The sequence below is a fragment of the Gymnoscopelus microlampas genome (genome assembly GCF_963454915.1).
Source record: "Gymnoscopelus microlampas genome assembly, chromosome: 22".
Lineage (NCBI taxonomy): Eukaryota > Metazoa > Chordata > Actinopteri > Myctophiformes > Myctophidae > Gymnoscopelus > Gymnoscopelus microlampas.
Genome location: NC_139959.1, coordinates 19,562,174 through 19,584,034, shown reverse-complemented (window position 1 = coordinate 19,584,034; position 21,861 = coordinate 19,562,174). Strand labels below are relative to the sequence as shown.

Below are 21,861 nucleotides of genomic sequence, written 5' to 3'. Positions count from 1 at the left end.
GCAAGTCCAATCAGTAGACACACGCTGGTAAAAAGTAAAGAGAAACAAAAAATAATATTTTGTCTGCACGCGCCTTGATTCATCAGGCGACTTGTGTGAAACCGCCACCACAGTGAAGCTTGTAAGAGAAATTGATGACATGGGCGATCCGTGCTCAGGTGTTGAACAATTAAAGGACTACTTCACCCCCCCAAATGACATTTGTTGTCTCCGCCAGGCCGAAAGGCATGACGAGAGAGTATGTTTTACCCTCCGTCCGTCCGTCCTTCCGTCCGTCCGTGTGTCCGTGTGTGTGTGTGTCCTGTCTGTGTGTTACCAGCTAATCTCCGGCACCGTTGGTCCGTTTGCTCCGAAACTGTACACACACACTCCCTGGATGCCAATTCAGAACCTCTGCCCCAATTTTTTCACATGGGCCTGTTATAGCGCCACCAGGAGGCCGATTTGTGCAAAACACATTTTTTTACATTACTCCTACAGATTTTATCCAAATGTCATGCAAATCGGTACACAGTATCTCTATAGTCATGAGATCAACACGGATCTGTCCGATTTCCCATATTCCATCCTGATTGCCTATGGTTGGCTTCCAAAGTTTGCAGGATTGGTCCGTTTTGAACAAAATGCCTCAAACTATGCATGCAGCTTGCGATTTCCGTGAAATTTCACACACACATTCCCACTAGGCCGAGGAAGAAATGCCACCCTTTTCACATTGGCCTGTTATAGCGCCACCAGCAGGTCTAATTTAGCAAAACACATTTTTGGAACAAAATGCCTCAAATCATGAATGCAGTGTCTGATTGCCGTGAAAGACCTAAGAATAAATGGCACCCTTTTCACATTGGCCTATTATAGCGCCACCAGGAGGCCAGAATAACGTACCTGACCTGGCGGAGACCTGTGCTCCGAGGAGCACTTTTTCTAGTTTTTCCTGTGATGCCTTGAATACATGGAGATTTTCTGTCCCCCACGGTGAATAAATCCGAAAATCTATTGAAGTTGATATAGGAGGCCAAGACTAAGAACAGCGAAACAATATAAAACTAGAAAAAGTGCTCCTCGGAGCACAGGTCTCCGCCAGGTCAGGTACGTTATTCTGGCCTCCTGGTGGTGCTATAATAGGCCAATGTGCCATTTATTCTTCGGTCAGGGGTGGGCAGCTTTGTAGATGGTGAGGGCCACAAAATTTCCTCAATCACTCTGGGGGGCCGCATTGTTTATCGGCAGGAACCCCGTTGACAAAACGACCCCCCCCCCCCCCGTTGGCAAAACTGTCCGGGGATATCCAAACGATATCTTAAAACTAAATTCCGTGCCTCAAAAAAGAAGTTTGAGAGCGTTTTAAAAACAAAAGTAAAAAGTGTAACTGGCCACAGAAACAATGGCGGATCGTTCCATTTTTGTCGGCTGCACTCGGTCCCATTCGGGCTCACTCGAACTCGCCACCTGATTGGCCAACTGTCGCTGTCAATCACAGAACGATGTGCGACAACGCTGATAGGCTCGTCCATTTGGTGAACGGGCTAGAAACGCCCAGACAAGCCTAGTTTTAATTAACATAGAGTAGGATTTACGACCCTTATCAGCTCTTTTATCTACTTTATCAAAGGCTATTTCACAAATACAAATAACTAGGATATCACGCAAAATACTAAAGCAAAATTGAAAACAAAACTATCAGACTAATTAATATGAATGAATTTGCATTGGGTGTTAGCTAAGTAGATAGCATGGTGTTTTATTCTCAATAAGAGTAATCTCCTGTCATCCCCGAAAGAGAGAGAGAGAGAGAGAGAGAGAGAGAGAGAGAGAGAGAGAGAGAGAGGGGCAACTAGCTCTGGTCCATATAGTGTTAGGAGGAGAACTCTAACTTCAGCAAATGTATAACTTTCCTGAATCATAATTATTGTGTTTTTCATCAAGTTAAGACCTTATGATTTCCTGCCCACTATATGTGTGATTATTGAATGGCTTATTCTACTCTGTCAGTGTCTTTTGTCCGTCTTTTGCCTGTGGCGTGTACCACAGCAGGTCAAATTGCTCAGTTAAGGCCATACATTTTTTGGAACCACTTTGCGAGCAGTGGAGGCGAGACACCTGTCAAGTAAACTATTCAAAGTACTAAAAGAAAATAACATAGGTTCAAAAGCCTTTTGTGGTGGAACTATGCAGAGACAAATTGCAGAGCTTGAAGCCATGGCAAGCTTATAAGCGGAGAAAGCTGGATTGTTCTTGATCAGAAATGTAAGAAATAGGTCATTAATTTATGTAGGAAAAAAATAAGAAATATGGAGATAACAAGGTTTCTGACCGACAGCAACAATGTTACTGTGAAGAGCTAATGCTGTATACTCACGTAGATGCAGTAAAACGCTACAGTGTTATACAGTGGCTAGAACCATACATTAGCTACATTAGCTGAAGTTAGCTAGGCAACCATCTGGAGTTAAAAGACCTCTGAAAGTCTTATGTCAAAGAAATGTGACATACGCGCTGTGCTGACGGTGTTGTGCATGTCGTTGGCTCGTTGCCATTCACATGGGTGGCTGTTGCATGTGCGCTTATGCCCATGTACAGTATGTTATACTGACTGTACCATTGCAATTAATGAACGGTTTCTGTTTGGGATGAACACAGCACTCTTTACGTCATCTGAAATGCATCCTTCTAGCAATAAAGGTCTTGATAACTTTAGTTTGATGGTTCATGGAAAGTTGCATGTTTGGAACAGTTGAAGGCAATAGTTCACATTTCGGATATGTTTAGATGACTTTGTTTTTCGTTGTGATTTAAAAAAAGAAAAACGTAAAAAAAAAAAAAAAAACTTTTTTTTGGGGGGGATTTTGGCCTGGGGCCGCATTGAGTGACGGTGCGGGCCGCCAGTTGCCCATCCCTGTCTTAGGTGTTTCACGGCAATCAGACACAGCATTCATGATTTGAGGCATTTTGTTCCAAAAATGTGTTTTGCTAAATTAGACCTGCTGGTGGCGCTATAACAGGCCAATGTGAAAAGGGTGGCATTTCTTCCTCGGCCTAGTGAGAATGTGCGTGTGAAATTTCACGGAAATCGCAAGCTGCGTTCATGGTTTGAGGCAGTTTGTTCAAAACGGACCAATCCTGCAAACTTTGGATGGCAACCTTAACCAATGAGGATGGAATATGGGAAATCGGACAGATCAGGGTTGGTCACATGACTATAGAGATACTGTGTACCGATTTGCATGACGTTTGGTTAAAAACTGTAGGAGTAATGTGAAAAAATGGGTTTTGCACAAATCGGCCTCCTGGTGGCGCTATAACAGGCCCATGTGAAAAATTTGAGGCAGAGGTTCTGAATTGGCATCCAGGGAGTGTGTGTGCACAGTTTCGCAGCGACCGGGCCAACGGTGCCGGAGATTTGGTGGTAACACACGGACAGGACGGACGGACGGACACACGGACGGACGGACGGACGGACGGACGGACGGAGGGTAAAACATACTCTCTCGCCATGCCTTCGGCCTGGCGGAGACAAAAATATGTTTATAAACTCTCACAGTATAATCAGTGTCATGTATCGAGTCATGTGCTCAGTACATCCAAAACATACTATTTTGTTCAAACTTACTTCTGGTGTTAACAGTGTCACAAATGAGGAGTCAAGTATTTCTCCATTTTCATATTCTTCTTATTGTGCAGAAGGTGAAGATATAAGGCATTCGTAACTGCAAAGGGAACACTATGGCTCCTTATTCTGTTAATTAATCACCTTTCAGTTGAACGCCCTCCAGTGTAAGGTTTCTCTATAACAGAACTTGACAGGATGCTCTGTACTGTGGCTGTTCACAAGTGGTTGTCTTGTATCCCCTATGTCCTCTCACCAGGGCCTCCTGTGGCCCCAGTGAGCGTTTATCTTCCCTGTAGGTGCTTCAGCATGTGTTCTTTTCTTGTCTTGTCTTTTCTTTTCCACATTGGTCTCCCATGTGGGATATATTTTTAGATAGATTTTGCCATTTTTTGTCTCATCTGTTTAAGAAAGTAGGTAGCTGATATATTGCACTTTTACCTTAGCGCTAGGTATACTCTTGGTTGCTTGTTTTTGCAGGAAATGTACTTAAAACTTCTGGTGATTAGTAGTTTTCGTTCCCTACCTATGTTGAATACACTTATTGTAAGTCGCTTTGGATAAAAGCGTCTGCTAAATGACCGTAATGTAATGTAATGTAATGTAATATACATTATACCCTCAATGTCCAGTTCATGATGTAGACTGTGTTTGAGGTCGGTGAGTGCAAGGGGTACTTGACTCTCTCTCTCTCTCTCTCTCTCTCTCTCTCTCTCTCTCTCTCTCTCTCTCTCTCTCTCTCTCTCTCTCTCCATATTCACAGATGGAAATGGTACAGCCAGACCCGGATGATGAGGGGACAAAAATAAGTGTAAGTTGATCCCATACGCAACTTAGTTAACTATGTTAACTAAGTTTAAATCAATATCTATTGCATTGCATTTATTTCCAAATATTATTTAATGGTTTTATTTTATTTTATAGTACTTATATTTGTTAAGGTTCACAAAATGAATAAAATGAACAAAACAAAAAACACGCCAACAAACCTTGGATAAAGGTTAAAATGGAGATAACGTCCCATACTGTAACAAACCCTGCAACTGTCACTGTTTGTTGCTAAAACGTGATTTCCCTGCACCAAATTAGGCAGAAAATGAGCCATGTGACAATGACAAAAACAAAAAACACCATGTATCATGAACGCAACATCCAATCATACCCAAATTGAAATCACATGTTGAGGGGCCTCTATAGAGCATTAAAACAGCATTAACTTCTGCCCATAGGGGTGCCACAAACTGCACGGTCTGTCATACAAACGACCTCGTATCCTGACGGAGTGTACACTTTTCTAATTCCATCTATGGCGCATACAACGAGGGAGACTGTTATGAATGGCCCAGGACAGGTCATTGGAATTTGTTCTTTGCCTACTAAACCGCAGCATGCAAACTAACTGCAACATCCTGAGTGTTAATTAACTCTGAGTTAAATTAACACTCAGGATTTCGGGGGTGCTCCTTCCATTCCGACATCTCGCCACTCCGACTAGTGGCTTCAGCGTGCGGTTAGGGTTAGGGTTAGGGTTAGGTATAGGGTTCGTTAACGTCGGAAAGGCGACATGTCGGAAAGGCGAAATGCACCCAGGATTTCGCTATGTGGCTGAACAACTATAGGGTGCACTGACATGATTCCCTTCTAAATTGTCCTCTCAGACCGTAAGGGTGCAAGGCAACAACATTTCCCACAAGCTGCAGCTGTCCGGGATCGGTGAGACTGACGAGGGCCTGTATGAGTGCCGGGTGACCTGTGCCAACTACGGAGAGATCGCCGAATACAAAGCCCAGGCCTGGCTGAAGGTGAACGCCACGGCCCGGCCTCGCCGGCCACCGCCGTCCACCAAGAAGAGCTCCCCTCTCCACCTGACAGACAAGAAGCCCAGGAAGTCCAACTCCCCTGGACAGGACGCCATGAATGCTGACCAGAGGGTGGAGGCCACCCCCACCTCCCACACATCCTCCAAGAAGGATCAACACAACCCAAGCTCAGGTAAGCATGCTGGTTGGTGTCATAACTGAAAAAAAAAAACCTAAAACAATGGCTGGTTCTGAGTAGCAACAACAAGAAGTATGCATAATGTATGTACTAAGAGCTGCCGCCCAGCACCACATAATAGTGTGTTGCTGGGCGACAGATTTCTGTTGGACTGTTGCAACTTTTAAAAATGGACGCCAGGCCTCAGCATGAGGTGAGAGCACTTTAAAACACAGAGGATTAGGCTAAATGTTGAAGGTCAAAGATACAGTATGGCATGAACGGATCTACAGCCTCTTACTGATGGCAGTTGAGCACAATCCACTACTGTAGATCTCACTATTGATTAGGGATGTCCGATTTTATCGGCCTCCCGATATTATCGGCCGATATTAGCATAAAAATTGATATCGGGAAAATATCGGTATCGGTTTTTGAAAAAAAAAAAAAAAAAAATATTATTATTTTTTTTTTTTTTTGCTTTATAAATAAGTTACAGGGGTTCTTACTGTATATGGTGTGTGTGATATGAAATTTGAGCTTACCCTAATCACAATAATCCCCGCATATATCGGTATCGGTTGATATCGGTATCGGTAATTAAGAGTTGGACAATATCGGTATATCGGTTATCGGTAAACAAGAAAGAATGACATAGATGTCATGATGGACAGCGCAGGACCCCCCCCCCCCCCCCCCAAAAAAAGAAAATAGTTTTGGGGGTACAAAAGCATGGGATGAAAAAAAAAAAAAAAGGAGGTCCGCGGTCGTCCCCCCCCCTTAGGGGTCCCTGGAGACCCTTGGGGGTCCCTGGGGGTGACCTACAGACACGGCGAAGGAAAACTGTAAAGCCACAGCCATGCGATGTTGCACATGAACTCTGCAGCCGCACTGAGCAGAGATGCTCATAGGCCTGCGTCCTGCGTCGCTGACGCACAATATTGTGAAAGGACGCATTCATGACACCGTCGTGCCGTCGTGGCGTCGCACTAGAGTTGTCACCAACAACAGAGAAAAATATAAAAACCAGAAAAAGTGCTCCTCGGAGCACAGGTCTCCGCCAGGTCAGGTAGGTTATTGTGGGCCAGCAATTTTCGGAATTCGCCAATCAGGATGGAATATAAAAAATTTGACAGATCCATCTTGATCACTTGACTATAGAGATCATGTGTACTGATTTGCATGTTTGGACAAAATTAAAAGTAATATAAAAAAGAAACATCTGCCTCCTGGTGGCGCTATAATAGGGCAATGTTAAAAGGGTGGCGTTTGTTCTTCAACGTAGTGCAAATGTGCGTGCAAAGTTCCACCACAATTGGACGCTGTGTTCATGATTTGCGGCATTTTGTTCAAAGCGGGCCACTCCTGCAAACTTTAGATGTCAATGTTAGCCAATCACGATGGAATATGAAATATCAAACAGATGCATCTTGATCACATGACTATAGAGATCATGTGTACCGATTTGCGTGAAATTTGGAAAAAATGTGAAGGCTTAATCTAAAAAAAAAAAAGTTTTACATAAGTCGGCCTCCTGGTGGCGCTATAAAAGGCTAATGTGAAAAATGCAGGGCAGATATTTTTCCTTGGCCTCTAGGGAGTATGTGTGCAAAGTTTCACGCAGATCGGTGCAGATAGTTAAAAACACAAATCTGCCTTTTATAGCGCCACCATGAGGCTGATTTGAACATTTTCAAATGGCATTTCTTCCTCGGCCTAGTGGGAACATGCGTGTTAAATTTCACATAAATCACAAGCTGCGTTCATGATTTGAGGCATTTAGTTCAAAATGGACCAATCCTGCAAACTTTGGAAGCCAACCTTAGCCAATCAGGATGGAATATGGAAAATCAGGCAGATCTGTGTTGATCACATGACTATAGAGATACTGTGCACCGATTTGCGTGATGTTTGGATAAAATCTGTAGGAGTACTGTCCAAAAATGTCTTTTGCACAAATCAGCCTCCTGGTGGCGCTATAAAAGGCCCATGTGAAAAATTTGGGGCAGAGGTTCTGCTCTGGCATCCAGGGAGTGTGTGTGCACAGTTTCACTGCGATCAAGCCAACGGTGCCAGAGATTAGCTGTTCACAGACACACGGACACACACACACACAGACACACGGACGGACAGGGGGTAAAACATACTCTCTCGCCATGCCTTCGGCCTGGCGGAGACAATAATTTGCGATAAAATTATTAGTGCACGATAAGTATCGGCCCGATAATTATCGGTTCGATATCAGGAATTATGACGTCATCACGATAAAACCGATAACATTAATAATAGCTCCGATAATATATAATATTTGTCAACTGTGATCTGCATGGACTCTCAGTTAGACACCGTTGTACTGGAGAAGTATAACTCTCGGTTAGACACCGTTGTACTGGAGAAGTATAACTCTCGGTTAGACACCGTTGTACTGGAGAAGTATAACTCTCGGTTAGACACCGTTGTACTGGAGAAGTATAACTCTCGGTTAGACACCGTTGTACTGGAGAAGTATAACTCTCGGTTAGACACCGTTGTAGTGTTGTGCTAGTGGTGTGCTAGTTACTGAAAACCAGTGACTAGTTACCATTACTAGTTACTTGTCATGTAAAAGTAACTCAGTTACTTTACTAGTTACTTACACCAAAAAGTAATGCGTTACTGTGAAAAGTAACTTTGAAGTTACTTTAAAAAAGAAAGGGCTCCCATTATTGCCCTTATAGCCTTCATTTCAGTACTGTTATTGCATTGGAGAATAATACAATCTGTTGATCAACTTGACATGCATTTGCATCACTGAACTCTGCTAAGCAATGTGGTCAATACCAGGGGTTACGATATAGGATTGTAACCTGCTGGTCCCAATGTCCGGAATGAATCAAATGTATCAGACATCTGATAAAAAATACCGGTCATAACTATATTTAAGCATTAATTACAATTAAGCAGGTGCGTAAATACAGCCTAACACTTAGGCCTACAGCATTATATTTTGGATTGAGCTATTTGAACATGAACCATGATGAACGAGTAATATACACATTTTATATACAGTAGCAGGGTCATCTTGCACAAATACATTAATTACCTACACTTGTGCCTGGCAATGTCCTTCTCACCCATTGACTTGCATGTTAAATGATGGCGTTTCCCCTTAAAAAATAATCGATCATTTCAGGAGCAAGAGCTTAAAAATCTATTCTAAATCTAGTCAACAAGGCCTGCAGTAGGCTATGCACTGGACAAATATGCATGACATTATTTCAATACACTAAAAACCAGTGGTGGAAAGTAACTAAGTACATTTACTCAAGTACTGTACTTATAAGTACAATTTTGAGGTATCTGTACTTTACTTGAGTATTTCCAATTTCCAATACTTTTACTACTACTCCACTACATCTCAGAGGCAACTATTGTACTTTTACTCCACTACATGTATTTGAAAACTTAAGTTACTAGTTACTTTTCAGATATAAATTATGATATAATGAAACATACATTAACCACTTTAACCCTATTTTATACCTAGCCGGTCTACAAGCTCACAACGCGTCGCATCGCGACCCGTTGTGAGCTTGAAGATCTGCTATTTTCAAATATTTAGTACTTTTACTTTTGGTACTTTAAGTGCATTTTGATGCCAATACTTTTGTACTTTTACTCAAGTAAATTTTGAATTCTGGACTTTTACTTGTAACAAGAGTATTTCTATATTGCAGTATTGGTACTTTTACTTAAGTAAAGAATTTGAGTACTTTTTCCACCACTGCTAAAAACATGGGAAATGTTAGAGGGAGTAATAGCCACGGATACACGACGGTCGACTGTCACGACCGTCATGGATGAACTTCAACCTAGTGTTTGCACTTTCTCCATTTATGACCCGTACATCTACATAAACGTTCATATTTCAAAGATAAAGTGCTTATCCCATGGCGACGGAGGTTACATGTATATATGGGCTCTCAAAAGTACCTGTATCATCCGTATTGTTCAATAAAAAGCATTTTAATCTGATCGGTGGCCATATGCTTTTAACAGAGTGACCCTATCGGTTGGTAGGTGTATTGCACTCGAATACATTATGAAAAAATGGCCACTAATCGGATTACAATGCTTTTCATTGAACAATAGTATAGTTCAGCTTGGGAAAAGCAGCCTTTAACGGGTTTGGGTACGTGGTTCATAATCACCATTGCGTTATCGTGGTTATCTCTCTCTCTCTCTCTCTCTCTCTCTCTCTCTCTCTCTCTCTCTCTCTCTCTCTCTCTCTCTCTCTGGACCTCACTGTCCATGAAAAGAATGTCGGGGACTCGGGGCTCCCGAAAATTATCTCGCAGAATCGCTGCTGCGCTGAAAATAGCAGATCTACAAGCTCACAACGCGTAGTGATGGGACCTGTTGTGAGCTTGTAGATCTGCTATTTTCAAATAGCCAACGCAGCCATGCAGATCTGCAAGCCTAACCGAATGACTGTTAAAGCAGTTTGTTTAAATTACTTTATAAAATGTTATATTTTCACAGGGATTATTTATTAGTGTAGATATACATTTTGGAGTGGATATATGTGTCCAGATGCCTGTCAGACCGTCTGCTCCGCAGGTCTAGAATGGAATAAACGGGCGCAGCCAACGTCAACAATTGGTCTCGACCAGACGTGAGATCTCAGCGTAAAGTAGGATGAAGCCCACGTCAGGATATATTGATAAATGCCGAAAGGTGCGGTGATATCGCCGTACGTTCATTATTCGGGCTACACCGCGTTGATAAATGAGGGCCACTGTGCCTTAACTCCGCCAGACAGCTTTTTGTGTATTTACTATGAATATCGCCCCTATACTTAAGGCTGACAAATAACGTAATACACATCCATTCTCTCTCTACGTCCTGCGTGTCTGGAGGATGTTGGGTCTTTTGAGCAATTGAGCCAATGTGTATTCTCAGAATCCCATTTCACACTCGAGTGTGAAATGTGTCTGTCTGTGTCCCTCATTCACAGAACCGGTTTATTGACATAAGCGCACAATATAAACACCACACACATGTCCTGGCCTGAGTGGCCTCGTTCTCTTCATGTTTGATTCTTGAGACAGCAGAGAGGCAGCAATGGCACCAGCGTAAAAAAAAAAGTTTGTCCAGAGCAAACTCAGCGACGCGAGGACGCCTAAACGAACGGTCGCCTAAACCACTTTCAGGGCAAGCTGCTTCAGGCTGCAGCATCAGTCCTGCTTGGTAAAATAAAGGCTGAACTCAGTGGACATTGGACAATATTTTGCAATAGGCCTACTCGCGTATAAAGATTTCCCGCTTTCCAAACGGGAACTAGTTGCAGTTTGTATTCGATTCATGGAGGATGGAGGACTCATGAAAGAGCGGGCAGTGGAATTTATTGACACCGCGGATTTGACTGCACGGTGCATCACAAAGCGCTCCTAAAATAAACCTTTCCGAGCGCACTTTATGTACACTGCAATTCTCACTGGCTAAATGTAGTGCTTTGCACTCTGTAGCCTAACAAAGCATCCCTGGATATTAGCAATACATTGCCAGCTTTGTTTTTGTGTATCAAGTGGTCCCCCCCCCCTTTTTCTCTCTCATGTAGCCTACTGGTGCAGCGATATGCTTGTGGTTCAAGAAAGTACAAAATAAGTCTTTGAGTCGTTGTCATGGTTAATAATTTACCAATCATCTACCAACTATTGTAGGCTACCCGTGTCTAAGCTAAAACATAAACATGTAGGTCGCCTACATAGGCTACTTTGGTAAATAAATCTGGTTATTTGAAGAGGAGGTTATTCAACTCTCCAGCTGTCTATCTGCGACTCTCTCCCCCCCGCCGCCCCTTGCGCTTCAACTACATGCAAAAAGGCCGTTCGCAGCTCGCGATGCTTAAATGAAGAAATGTGCACAGAAAATCATCTAAAACTATGCTAAATAAACCCCAAATAAAAATCAAAAATAAAAGCGGGGCTTTATTGTGGCTTAAATAGATTCAAGTCAACACTTATTAATGTTTTGGTGCATTCTATAATTTAATACAAAATTCTGATGCCTCCATAGTCTATAGTCTACATGTCTACTCAGTGGTGGAAAGTAACTAAGTACATTTACTAAAGTACTGTACTTGAGTACAGTTTTGAGGTATTTGTACTTTACTTGAGTATTTCCAATTTACAATACTTTTACTTCTACTCCACTACATCTCAGAGGCAAATATTGCACTTTTACTCTACATTTAGTTGAAAACTTTAGTTACTAGTTACTTTTCAGATATAAACTATGATATAATGAAATATACATTAACCACTTTAGCCCTATTTCATACCTATAGGCTATTTGAAAATAGCCGATCTACAAGCTCACAACGCGTCGCATCGCGACGCCTTGTGAGCTTGTAGATCGGCTATTTTCAAATATTTAGTACTTTTACTTTTGGTACTTTAAGTACATTTTGATGCCAATACTTTTGTACTTTTACTCAAGTACATTTTTAATTCTGGACTTTTACTTGTAACGGAGTATTTTTATATTGCAGTATTGGTACTTTTACTTAAGTAAAGAATTTGAGTACTTTTTCCACCACTGTGTCTACTTCTCTGCAGTGCCTGAGTGCCTGTGACAACAGGCAGCCGTTCCAAATTTTTCGGAGCAAAGAGGGGGCGTCTCCCTGCATGAATCCAAGTTGCAGCAACCAATCGGTGTTTGGAGCAAAGAGGGGGCGTCTCCCTGCATGAATCCAAGTTGCAGCAACCAATCGGTGGCAACCAGACCCTTTTTTAGCAAGCCGGCCCACTTTTTCCCACAAACAGAGAGTCCCTGACCAAATCACGCCCCGTTACGCCCCTTTTTCGCCTAAGCCACCTCCTCTCTTTATAAGCCTGCAGAGGTTACATCCCACATACCTCAGTTGCCTTTCATCTCTCTCCATAGAGGACAGCTCGCTTCGCTTGAGCTGTCCTAAAAAGCCAATATCGGACAACCCTACTATTGATTAGAGTAAATGATCCTATTGACTACATAGTCACTTCACACACTGAAATGGAGACGGAACATGAATAGAACCAAGCTGTTGTCATGTCAGCAAATGATTACCAGCCGTTTTGAGAAAATCTGTTGCCTGCCTAGTGCCTACTGCCCACAGCATGGGTCCTGTGCAAGGGATAGAAGACTTCAATACATTGCTTTGTAACAGGATGATGTACTGTAACAGTAATTTACTTTCTTACTGTATCAATAGATAATGCAAGCTGGCAAATCTTTCGGAAAATACAGCTTTTCTGCATGTCTTGTTTTTTTTTCTCTCACGTGAATCAGAATGAGTTTTATTTGATGTGAATCACGCTGGAACCACATTTCTCAATATCAAGCCGATTGTTAACCAAAAGCAATGAAAGCACCATTGATTTATAATAGTTTTGAAGCAAACACCGCCTTACGGCTCTTCTCCCCGTGCACACCTGCCAATCATTTCCCTAGATTACAGGTCATTTGGGTTCAGTACATACACAAAGCCCTGTGCAACGCAAAGCCAAAGACAGACCTAGAGAGATATTACTTGCTGCTGAATAGAGGTAAAAAGTTGGATAATCCCCAGGGCTGCAGAGTAGAGATTATGAGGAAGCCCAATTATGCTGACAACTGTGTCGTAGCAAGCGTTTTGCGTGGCCTGTCTTGGCACTGATAAATGCCTCCAACCCGGCTGCCCTCAGCTATTAACCACCAGAGAGCGAAGAGTCTGTGTTTTGATGCAGTTTCTTTGCCACAGAAAGCATAGAGTTTGAGGCTGATGAACAACAATGAGCAGAAAATGCTTGCTTGAAACTAAACCTGGGCGAGTGCAGTTTTTTTTTTAGCTTTTCTGCGTGATTGTAACTATAAACATCTAAAACTGATGCTCTTGCCACATGAGAGGGTGTGGGGTGTGGGGTGTGGATAGTGACCCCCCCCCCCCCCCCCCCCCCCCCCACACACACACACACACACACACACACACACACACACACAACCAGTAATAGGCTAGGTCACGCATGCACAAATAAAAACACATATAGACTCTGAGGACCCTGATTGCATATACCAAAAATAAAGAATGAATTACCGTGACTTAAACAACTCAAACATCCTTTTAAAACGCATCAATACTGCGCACACCTCAACTGCAGATCCCACAGCCTATGGCAAAAATTCTAATAAGCACCTTACAATTGGGAATAGCGAAAAACTGGTTCCTCAGTCCCTTGTTCAACCCACTGAGAAGAAAAATTAATGAGGACGGACTTTTTTGTTTTCCATTTTACAGTAGGATTCTATAGAAGAATAGGATTTTAAAGATTGTATAGTACGATAGTACAATTTTATAGCAGGAATCAGGATGAGTTTGAATGAATTTTGTCTAAAAGTAAACGCAACTGAGACACCAGTCCTGAAGGTGGACAAGAGCAGGAAGCCTCGCGTTCGATGGCTATTCAGTACATGCACTGTCACTTTTAACATTTGATACCCTGTTTATGGAGGCAATTATATCTACAAACTCTACAAGTGACTAATTAACCACATAGGGGCTAATAAGGCAAACTTCAGTAATATAAGTGGATACATATGACACAAACCATTACATATAGGGCCATTGGATGTCACTGTGCTCATACAAACAACAAGACAAGACTTGTTCCACTGTGTCATTACATGTTCCCTTCCCTGCAGTCAAACAGCCAGAATGTCAGCTAATTTACTCAACTAAGCAGCTAGACTGGTCGTCATTCAATTGTGGTTGACACAGAGCCAGTCATTGCTTGGGCAGTCAGCCAGGCGTTCAGGATGGACCCTCAGCCAGTTGGCAAGCAGTCAGTGTTTCCAAAGATTCCAGATTCAAGATGGTTTATTTGTCACTCAGTCATACAAGTAGTGAGTTTCAGTGGTGGAAAAAAAATACTACATTTCTTTACTTAAGTAAAGGTATCAATACTGCAATGTAGAAACACTCGAAATGTACTTGAGAAAAGGTACAAAAGTATTAGCATCAAAATATACTTAAAGTGCCAAAAGTAAAAGTACTCCCGTTTCACAAGGTATCATCATGTATAAAATGCATTAAAATCTTTTTAAAATAGCAGATATACAAGCTCACAACGTGTCGCATTGCAACACGTTGTGAGCTTGTACACAACGTGTCGCATCGCAACACGTTGTGAGCAGGTAGGTTTTGTAATGATGAAAATCTACATAGTAACTAAAGTTTTTAAATAATTGTAGTGGAGTAAAAGTATAATATTTGCCTCTGAGATGTAGTGGAGTAGAAGTAAAAGTATTGAAAATTGGAAATACTCAAGTAATTGTACAGCACTTGAGTAAAATGTGTTACTTTCCGCCACTACTGGTGAGTTTAGTAAGTGAGTTTAGTAACTATAAGTGAGAGGCTAACAGCTATTTGCACATCAACAGTGGGTGCTGGGTTAAGAGCAGGGGTTAGGGGAAACTTCAGGTACAGGGAGAGAGAGGGTGACTGTTGTCTGCTGCTATTATATCCTGGTAGCTGTCATCTCCGGGCCAATCAGCAACCAGGTCACCTCGTGCTCAATCACACAGAGTCACGTAACACCTGGAACCCATCACATACCAAGCCATCAATACACACACGCACACACGCACACACACACGCACACGCACACGCACACACACACACACACACACACACACACACACACACACACACACACACACACACTCACACAACCCACTTGCAACGCAGTCACAATCAGAGAAAGACAGTACAACAACATAGAGCCATACAAATATAACCGACCTCAAGGCCGTACGAAGGATAGACCCCACACACTGAGTGTGAGTCATTTAATTACCACTACTCTAATCCGCAAAGGCCTACAAGAGTAACCAACACAGTATTTTAACAGTGCAAAAAATATCTAACCTCAATGCTGTTATTAAAACTGTGTAATTGTTCACAAAATAAATGTTGCTCTATAATCCTTAGTTATTGTGATGAAAGCGTGCTTTAAATACTTCATGTTGTTAATATAATGCAAGCTATTTTAATATATAATCACTGGAGAGCTTTGGTGTGTTACTTTGTGCAATACTACTGCATTTAATTCACTTATAGCAATTAATTGGGCTACATTATACCAGCTACTGCTTCATCGTAGTGAATGTACTGTATGTGTGGGACATTGAGGTTTACCGTTCTGAATTGCTTGCGGTTGTGAGTTGAGTGATTGTCTCAAAATCTCTGCTATCTCACTTGTGACTGAGGGGGGGGCTGGAGGCTCTTCTCTGTGCGGAGGATGATTTGTTCCTGTGTGATTGCTGAACCTCTGTGGCGCTGCTGTTCTCCAGATCACACTGAACCAAATGAGACCTGGCAGGAAGGAACAGAGGGTCAGATCCCTCCACCTTTTCCTGTCTTCCACCCTCCATGGACAAATGATATTGAGCTGGGCCAAAATGACATAAAGCATTACTGTGCAGTGAAGTGAATGTGATTTGTGTGAATATTTCATTTCCTATTTCCCTAATCCCTATTTTCAGAACCTGCTTTGTTTCACAGAATTCTTTCTTTCTTTCTTTCTTTCTTTTTAAACAATACTTTTTGAAATTCATTTATTTTGATGTGTGCACTGTGCATAGTGCATGAGAGAGAGAGAGAGAGAGAGAGAGAGAGAGAGAGAGAGAGAGTTTCCCTGGTTCTCCAATTTCCCTGTAACATATATATATATATATATATATATATATATATATATATATATATATATATATATATATATATATATATATATAAAACCGTACTTTTGTAACTTTAGTAAAGACTATAGACTAGTAATGCTGCATGTTGTGACAGTGTCGCTGTCCATGGTCCTCAAAGATGCATGGTCTATGTAGGGTTGATATTCTACACTGTACTGTAATTCTAGGGTACAGATGTGCCACTTCAAAACTTCACACGTTACTGTTCTTTCCCTGAAAGTGCCCTGAAAAGGCATGTTTTCCTCCCTGTTCTGCCCTTAAAAACGCACTGTTTTGCCCCTGAAAAGAAGTTGTCACTACACACCCCCGTTTTTCCCTTCAACAGACATCCATATACATGAGAACAAAAGAATGTGTGTTGAAGAAGGTGTCAGACTCATTGTGAGGCGAAAGGTGATTTGAAGAGGTCCTTGACCAGTTGCTGAAATTAATTAGCATCATAAAGTGATCATCAAAATAATTCAGCATTTTAAATGCCCTTCTTTGTCCCTCTTATTGCCCTGGAAATCCCCTGAAAATGTACTGTCTTGGCGATGGCAGGACATTTGAAGTTTTGAAATGGCACATCTGTATGTCTTTGCCTCAAGAGAGTTTATTGTCTCCGCCAGGCCGAAAGGCATGGCGAGAGAGTATGTTTTACCCCCTGTCCGTCCGTCCGTGTGTCCGTCATTCGATCTGTCTGTGTACAGCTAATCTCCGGCACCGTTGGCTTGCTCGCAGCGAAACTGTGCACACACACTCCCTGGATACCAGAGCAGAACCTCTGCCCCAAATTTTTCACAGGAGCCTGTTATAGCGCCACCAGGAGGCCGATTGGTGCAAAACACATTTCTTGACAGTACTCCTACAGATTTTGTCCAAACAGCACGCATATCGGTACACAGTATCTCTATAGTCATTAAACGAAACGGGTCTTTCAGATTTTTCGAATTCCTTCCTGATTGACTAAAATTGCCTTCCAAAGTTTGCAGGAGTGCTCCGTTTTGAACAAAATGCCTCAAATCATGAACACAGCATGCAATTTCCGGGAAATTTTGCAGGCACATTCCCACTACGTCAAGGAAGAAATGCTACTTGAAAATTTTAAAATCAGCCTCATGGTGGCGCTATAACAGGCCGATTTGTGTTTTTGCCTATAACTGTACCGATCTGTGAAAAAAACTTTGTATGCACACTCTCTAGAGGTCAAGGAAAAACCTTTGCCCTGCATGTTTCACATCTGCCTTTTATAGCGCCACCAGGAGGCCGACTTATGTAAAGCACATTTTTTGATTGTAAGCCTTCAGAATGTTTCATAGTCCATCCTGATTGACAAAAATTTACATCTAAAGTTTGCAGGAGTGGCCCGTTTTGAACAAAATGCCGCAAATCATGAACGCAGCGTCCGATTGCAGTGAAACTTTGCTCGCACATTCGCACTACGTTGAGGAACAAATGCCACCATTTTAACATTGCCCTATTATAGCGCCACCTTGAGGCCAATTTTTGCAACAGTTTTCACTCCTACAAATTGTGTCCAAACATCATGCAAATCGGTACCCATTATCTCTATTTTCAAGTGGTCAAGATGGTTCCGTCCGATTTTTCATATTACATCCTGATTGCCGAATTCTGAACATTGCTGCCCCACAATAACCTACCTGACCTGGCGGAGACCTGTGCTCCGAGGAGCACTTTTTCTAGTTGGCCTTCAAATGCATTCTAAAACAGGCCTCCAAATACAGTCTATTTATTTATGTATGAATTTATATATTTAGTTATGTATTTATTTTTTAAGAGGGTGAGACATATTGAGTGGAGTGACAGGGAATCTCTGCTGGTGCCATATTGCTCATCTTGTGCAACAGTGTGAAATCATCTGTTACTGATGATTAGTACACCATACTTATATGCTTATTTTCAGTGAATGATTAGTGCTGCATTTGTGTAAAATAGTCAAATATGTATAGTGATGGCCTAAATGTACGGTTTATTGTATCTTTTTAATCTACTAAAAGTAAACACAGGCACATACTTACAGTAACCCTAGTGATTTTTCTCATGTGAGTAATTGGCTGTCAGTAAACACAAGTATTTGTATGTTTCACCCTCTGTACCTTCTCTTTACAGGTACAAGAACGTCATACAACTATGGACTGGCTGCTCTTCTCCTGGCTTGTAGTTTAGTGACAGATGTGTTGTTATAGTCTCAAGAAATACTCTCTCTCTCTCTCTCTCTCTCTCTCTCTCTCTCTCTCTCTCTCTCTCTCTCTCTCTCTCTCTCTCTCTCTCTCTCTCTCTCTCTCTCTCTCTCTCTCTCTCTCTCTCTCTCTCTCTCTCTCTCTCTCTCTCTCTCTCTGTTATTTTGCACCGCATGGATAGCACAGTTGGCCCTCACCTTCGAGCTACTTGCCGCAGCAACCCATTCTTATAGACTCCTGTCACCTACGTTATTGTTCAGATGACTTTCTGAGGTCCAGCATTCCTGATGTGAAACATGGACACCTGTTGGACATTGCTCATGGAAGAACGACCTACTGTACTCTCTGTTTCCCCTGCTGTTCCATGCGTTCATTGTGGCAATGTGACAATGTGGAAATAGCGAGCGAGCGCACACACGCACACACACGCACACGCGTACACACGCACGCACGCGCACGCACGCACACACACACACACACACACACACACACACACACACACACGCACACACGCACACACACAAGGACCCTGATTATAGTACGTGGAAACTTGTTGGTATGTATTGGTGCGCACACTATTACTTCACTGTACAAACGTGACAAATTGAATTGTATTATACAGTAAGTAGGCATTTACGATTGATAAGATACACAATACTAGGTTTACGATATGATCTTATCAGAATTACTTATTTCTTATTTTTTTCCCTTTATTTTACGTAATGAGATTCCAGACAAAATGACTGAAACATAATATTTTAATTGTTTCTCAGACAAACTATAAAATACTGCTTTTGTGACCAGGTGCCGCAAACACTGGACTATCCCGCACATGTGCACTTTACAGGAGAGCACAAACATTTCCATGAAATTATTTTGATCAAAAATATAATTGGTCAAAAATATAAATAACAGATTCAGAATCTGTAATTACTTGTCTGTCATTCACTTAAAAGTCAGTGCTGAAATCTTTGTGTAAATATGAAAATAATACATAAATGATATCACATGGTCATTCGCTTCACATTATTATGATCACATGACTTCCCACTTGTCATTTACATTTCGTGAGCTGCTCGCAGTAAAAGACGTGTATATGCGTGAACGTAAACATGTACAGTATATACTGTACATATTGTTCATATACAGTACTGTACATCCATTTAACGTTACAATATTATTTCCTTGTCAGTCATGTCAAGTCCACCATAAAATATATTAACCATGAAATCAAGTTAAAATCACAGTGTTTAGAAACAAAGCTTTACATTATACTCTTCTGCTGCTGTGGAATCGACCTTTACTGTCCACAGAGAATGAAAGTTTATGAGAACGTTGATAGACTGAATTGGTTCTCCAGCCAACACTGTAACATGCTAGTCTTGGTATGAAAAGATGAGCCACTTGCCTTACTTTTCACCACAGCGTTGCCATGTCTGAAAATCATAAGCGACTTTGCCCTACTTTCCCACAATACTCTCTCTCACACTGTGAGGTGGCTGTAAGGTGGATCTGCGATGCGAAGTGGACGACGTGTCACGCTAGACGTTTGGGCCGCATATCGGCCCAAACTTCTAGTTAACTACAATCTAGTTATTGTGTTCTGTCATACCAATTGAGTTATTGACATATAGTTATGTGAACAAACCAGTGACCATTCATTTAGGCTTCACTAACAAAACATATTATCATTGATGATGAGTATTTATAGCTTGCATTAACTCTAAACACACGGACACAAACTGACGTTCTAGATAAGACACTTGTAGGATTTGATAGTTTGCGTGGTGAAGTGCAATACAACCTAGAATATAGATTTGGTTTATTTTTAATAATATAGAGCTCATTGCAGAGTATTTTGTATTCATCCAGAGCATTTATAAACTAAACGCTTTGACAATCTGACCCGAACACAGGCCAAAGTGTTTGGATTCATATTACAACAATTAAGTTGATATCAGATCACATGCTTCAACTAAACAGTCAATCTTAATGTTCCACATTGCCATGTGTTACTTTGCCTATTCACCATTCAAATTGTATGGGATTATTTTACCATCATCAGTATCACACAACCAAAGAGAGGCGCAATTGTTTGTAAAGCTTCTATATTCAAGGCTGGTATCATCATTCCTTGCCCTTCGATGGTATCAGTTGATGCCCCAAATGTAATCATCCGAAGGGGACAAACATGAACAAAATGACCACACATGATTAATCTAAATAATGTCCTCACATGTATATTACATTTTAGATGAGAGCAATTGTAATTGACACACATTATTGTATTTCTTTACAGTACTGCGTGTGCTTTCAAAAGCCAATAATCTCTTCAAGCTTTCATTTTGCTCCAAAGAAAACACACACACACACACACACACACACACACACACACACACACACACACACACACACACACACACACACACACACACACACACACACACACACACACACACACACACACACACACACACACACACACACACACACACACACAGATATGGGACTTGTTGATTCAGTATTAAGGCTCAAAGGCTCGCAGAGCATGTACTGTAATGCTTGGGGAATCAAGCCAGAGACATCTCCCAACCAGCAACTCAATCCCTAGTTATAAGATGTGTGGAGACTGTGGACGATAAGCAACCTCGTCCTTCAGTTCAAATACAGTAGCACTTGTGGACAGCTTAACTGGTATTGTAACCATCAAAATGTGTTCTGTGACTGGACATCTAATGTTATGCTTCAGGGATGACGTGTTATTTAAAAGTTCGTTTTGAAGGGTTACTTGGAGGACCTTGCAAACTGCCATCTGGATAATGATGCCAAATTCCCAAATCTGAAGGAATTTGGAATATGTGCACATTTCAAATGAATGCCTTGTTTGCCCCGTCCTATTTTGTTTCAAAACAAAGGCCTACCTAGCGAGGCTACTCCCGTCCCTGTAGAAATAGGAAAGTGCTGTACATCTTGTAAATAAATGTGCATGTAAAAAAAAGAAGAAAAAAAGAATGTATAATGTATTTGTAACAATGGTGACATGTTCTCATTTCAAAGTGCTGCCAAATCCAAAGTGGGTTTTCATCTTTAAAATGAACTCATACAAAAATACAATATTCAACTGTGGCAGATCTCTCATCTTATTCATCCTGTTCAGAACAAAAGTGACATCTCTGGTTGTGAACATGAATGGAGTGACCAAAAATGATGAATAGTTCAAACTGAACTTTACGTTGAAGAACAAAAAAAACGACAAACGAGTAACGATGACTTTTGCGCTGCAGGGCTACTTCCCCCATCCTGGAAATATTGTTTCAAAAAATGGCAATGCAGCATTCC

At 41.6% G+C, this 21,861-nt stretch overlaps 1 protein-coding gene across 1 annotated transcript in view; it reads left to right on the top strand.

Moving 5' to 3' along the window:
• The window catches only part of LOC311039276 (V-set and transmembrane domain-containing protein 2A-like), a gene marked incomplete at both ends in the record, with an annotated part of 37,425 nt that extends 18,897 nt beyond the window's left edge, over positions 1-18,528 (top strand). Inside the window, 3 exons of the mRNA XM_084049031.1 lie at positions 4,371-4,418; positions 5,266-5,599; positions 18,452-18,528. Coding sequence (XP_083905157.1) covers positions 4,371-4,418; positions 5,266-5,599; positions 18,452-18,528 — 459 coding nt within the window. The remainder of the gene's footprint in view (positions 1-4,370; positions 4,419-5,265; positions 5,600-18,451) is intronic.
• Positions 18,529-21,861: the final 3,333 nt, after the last annotated feature.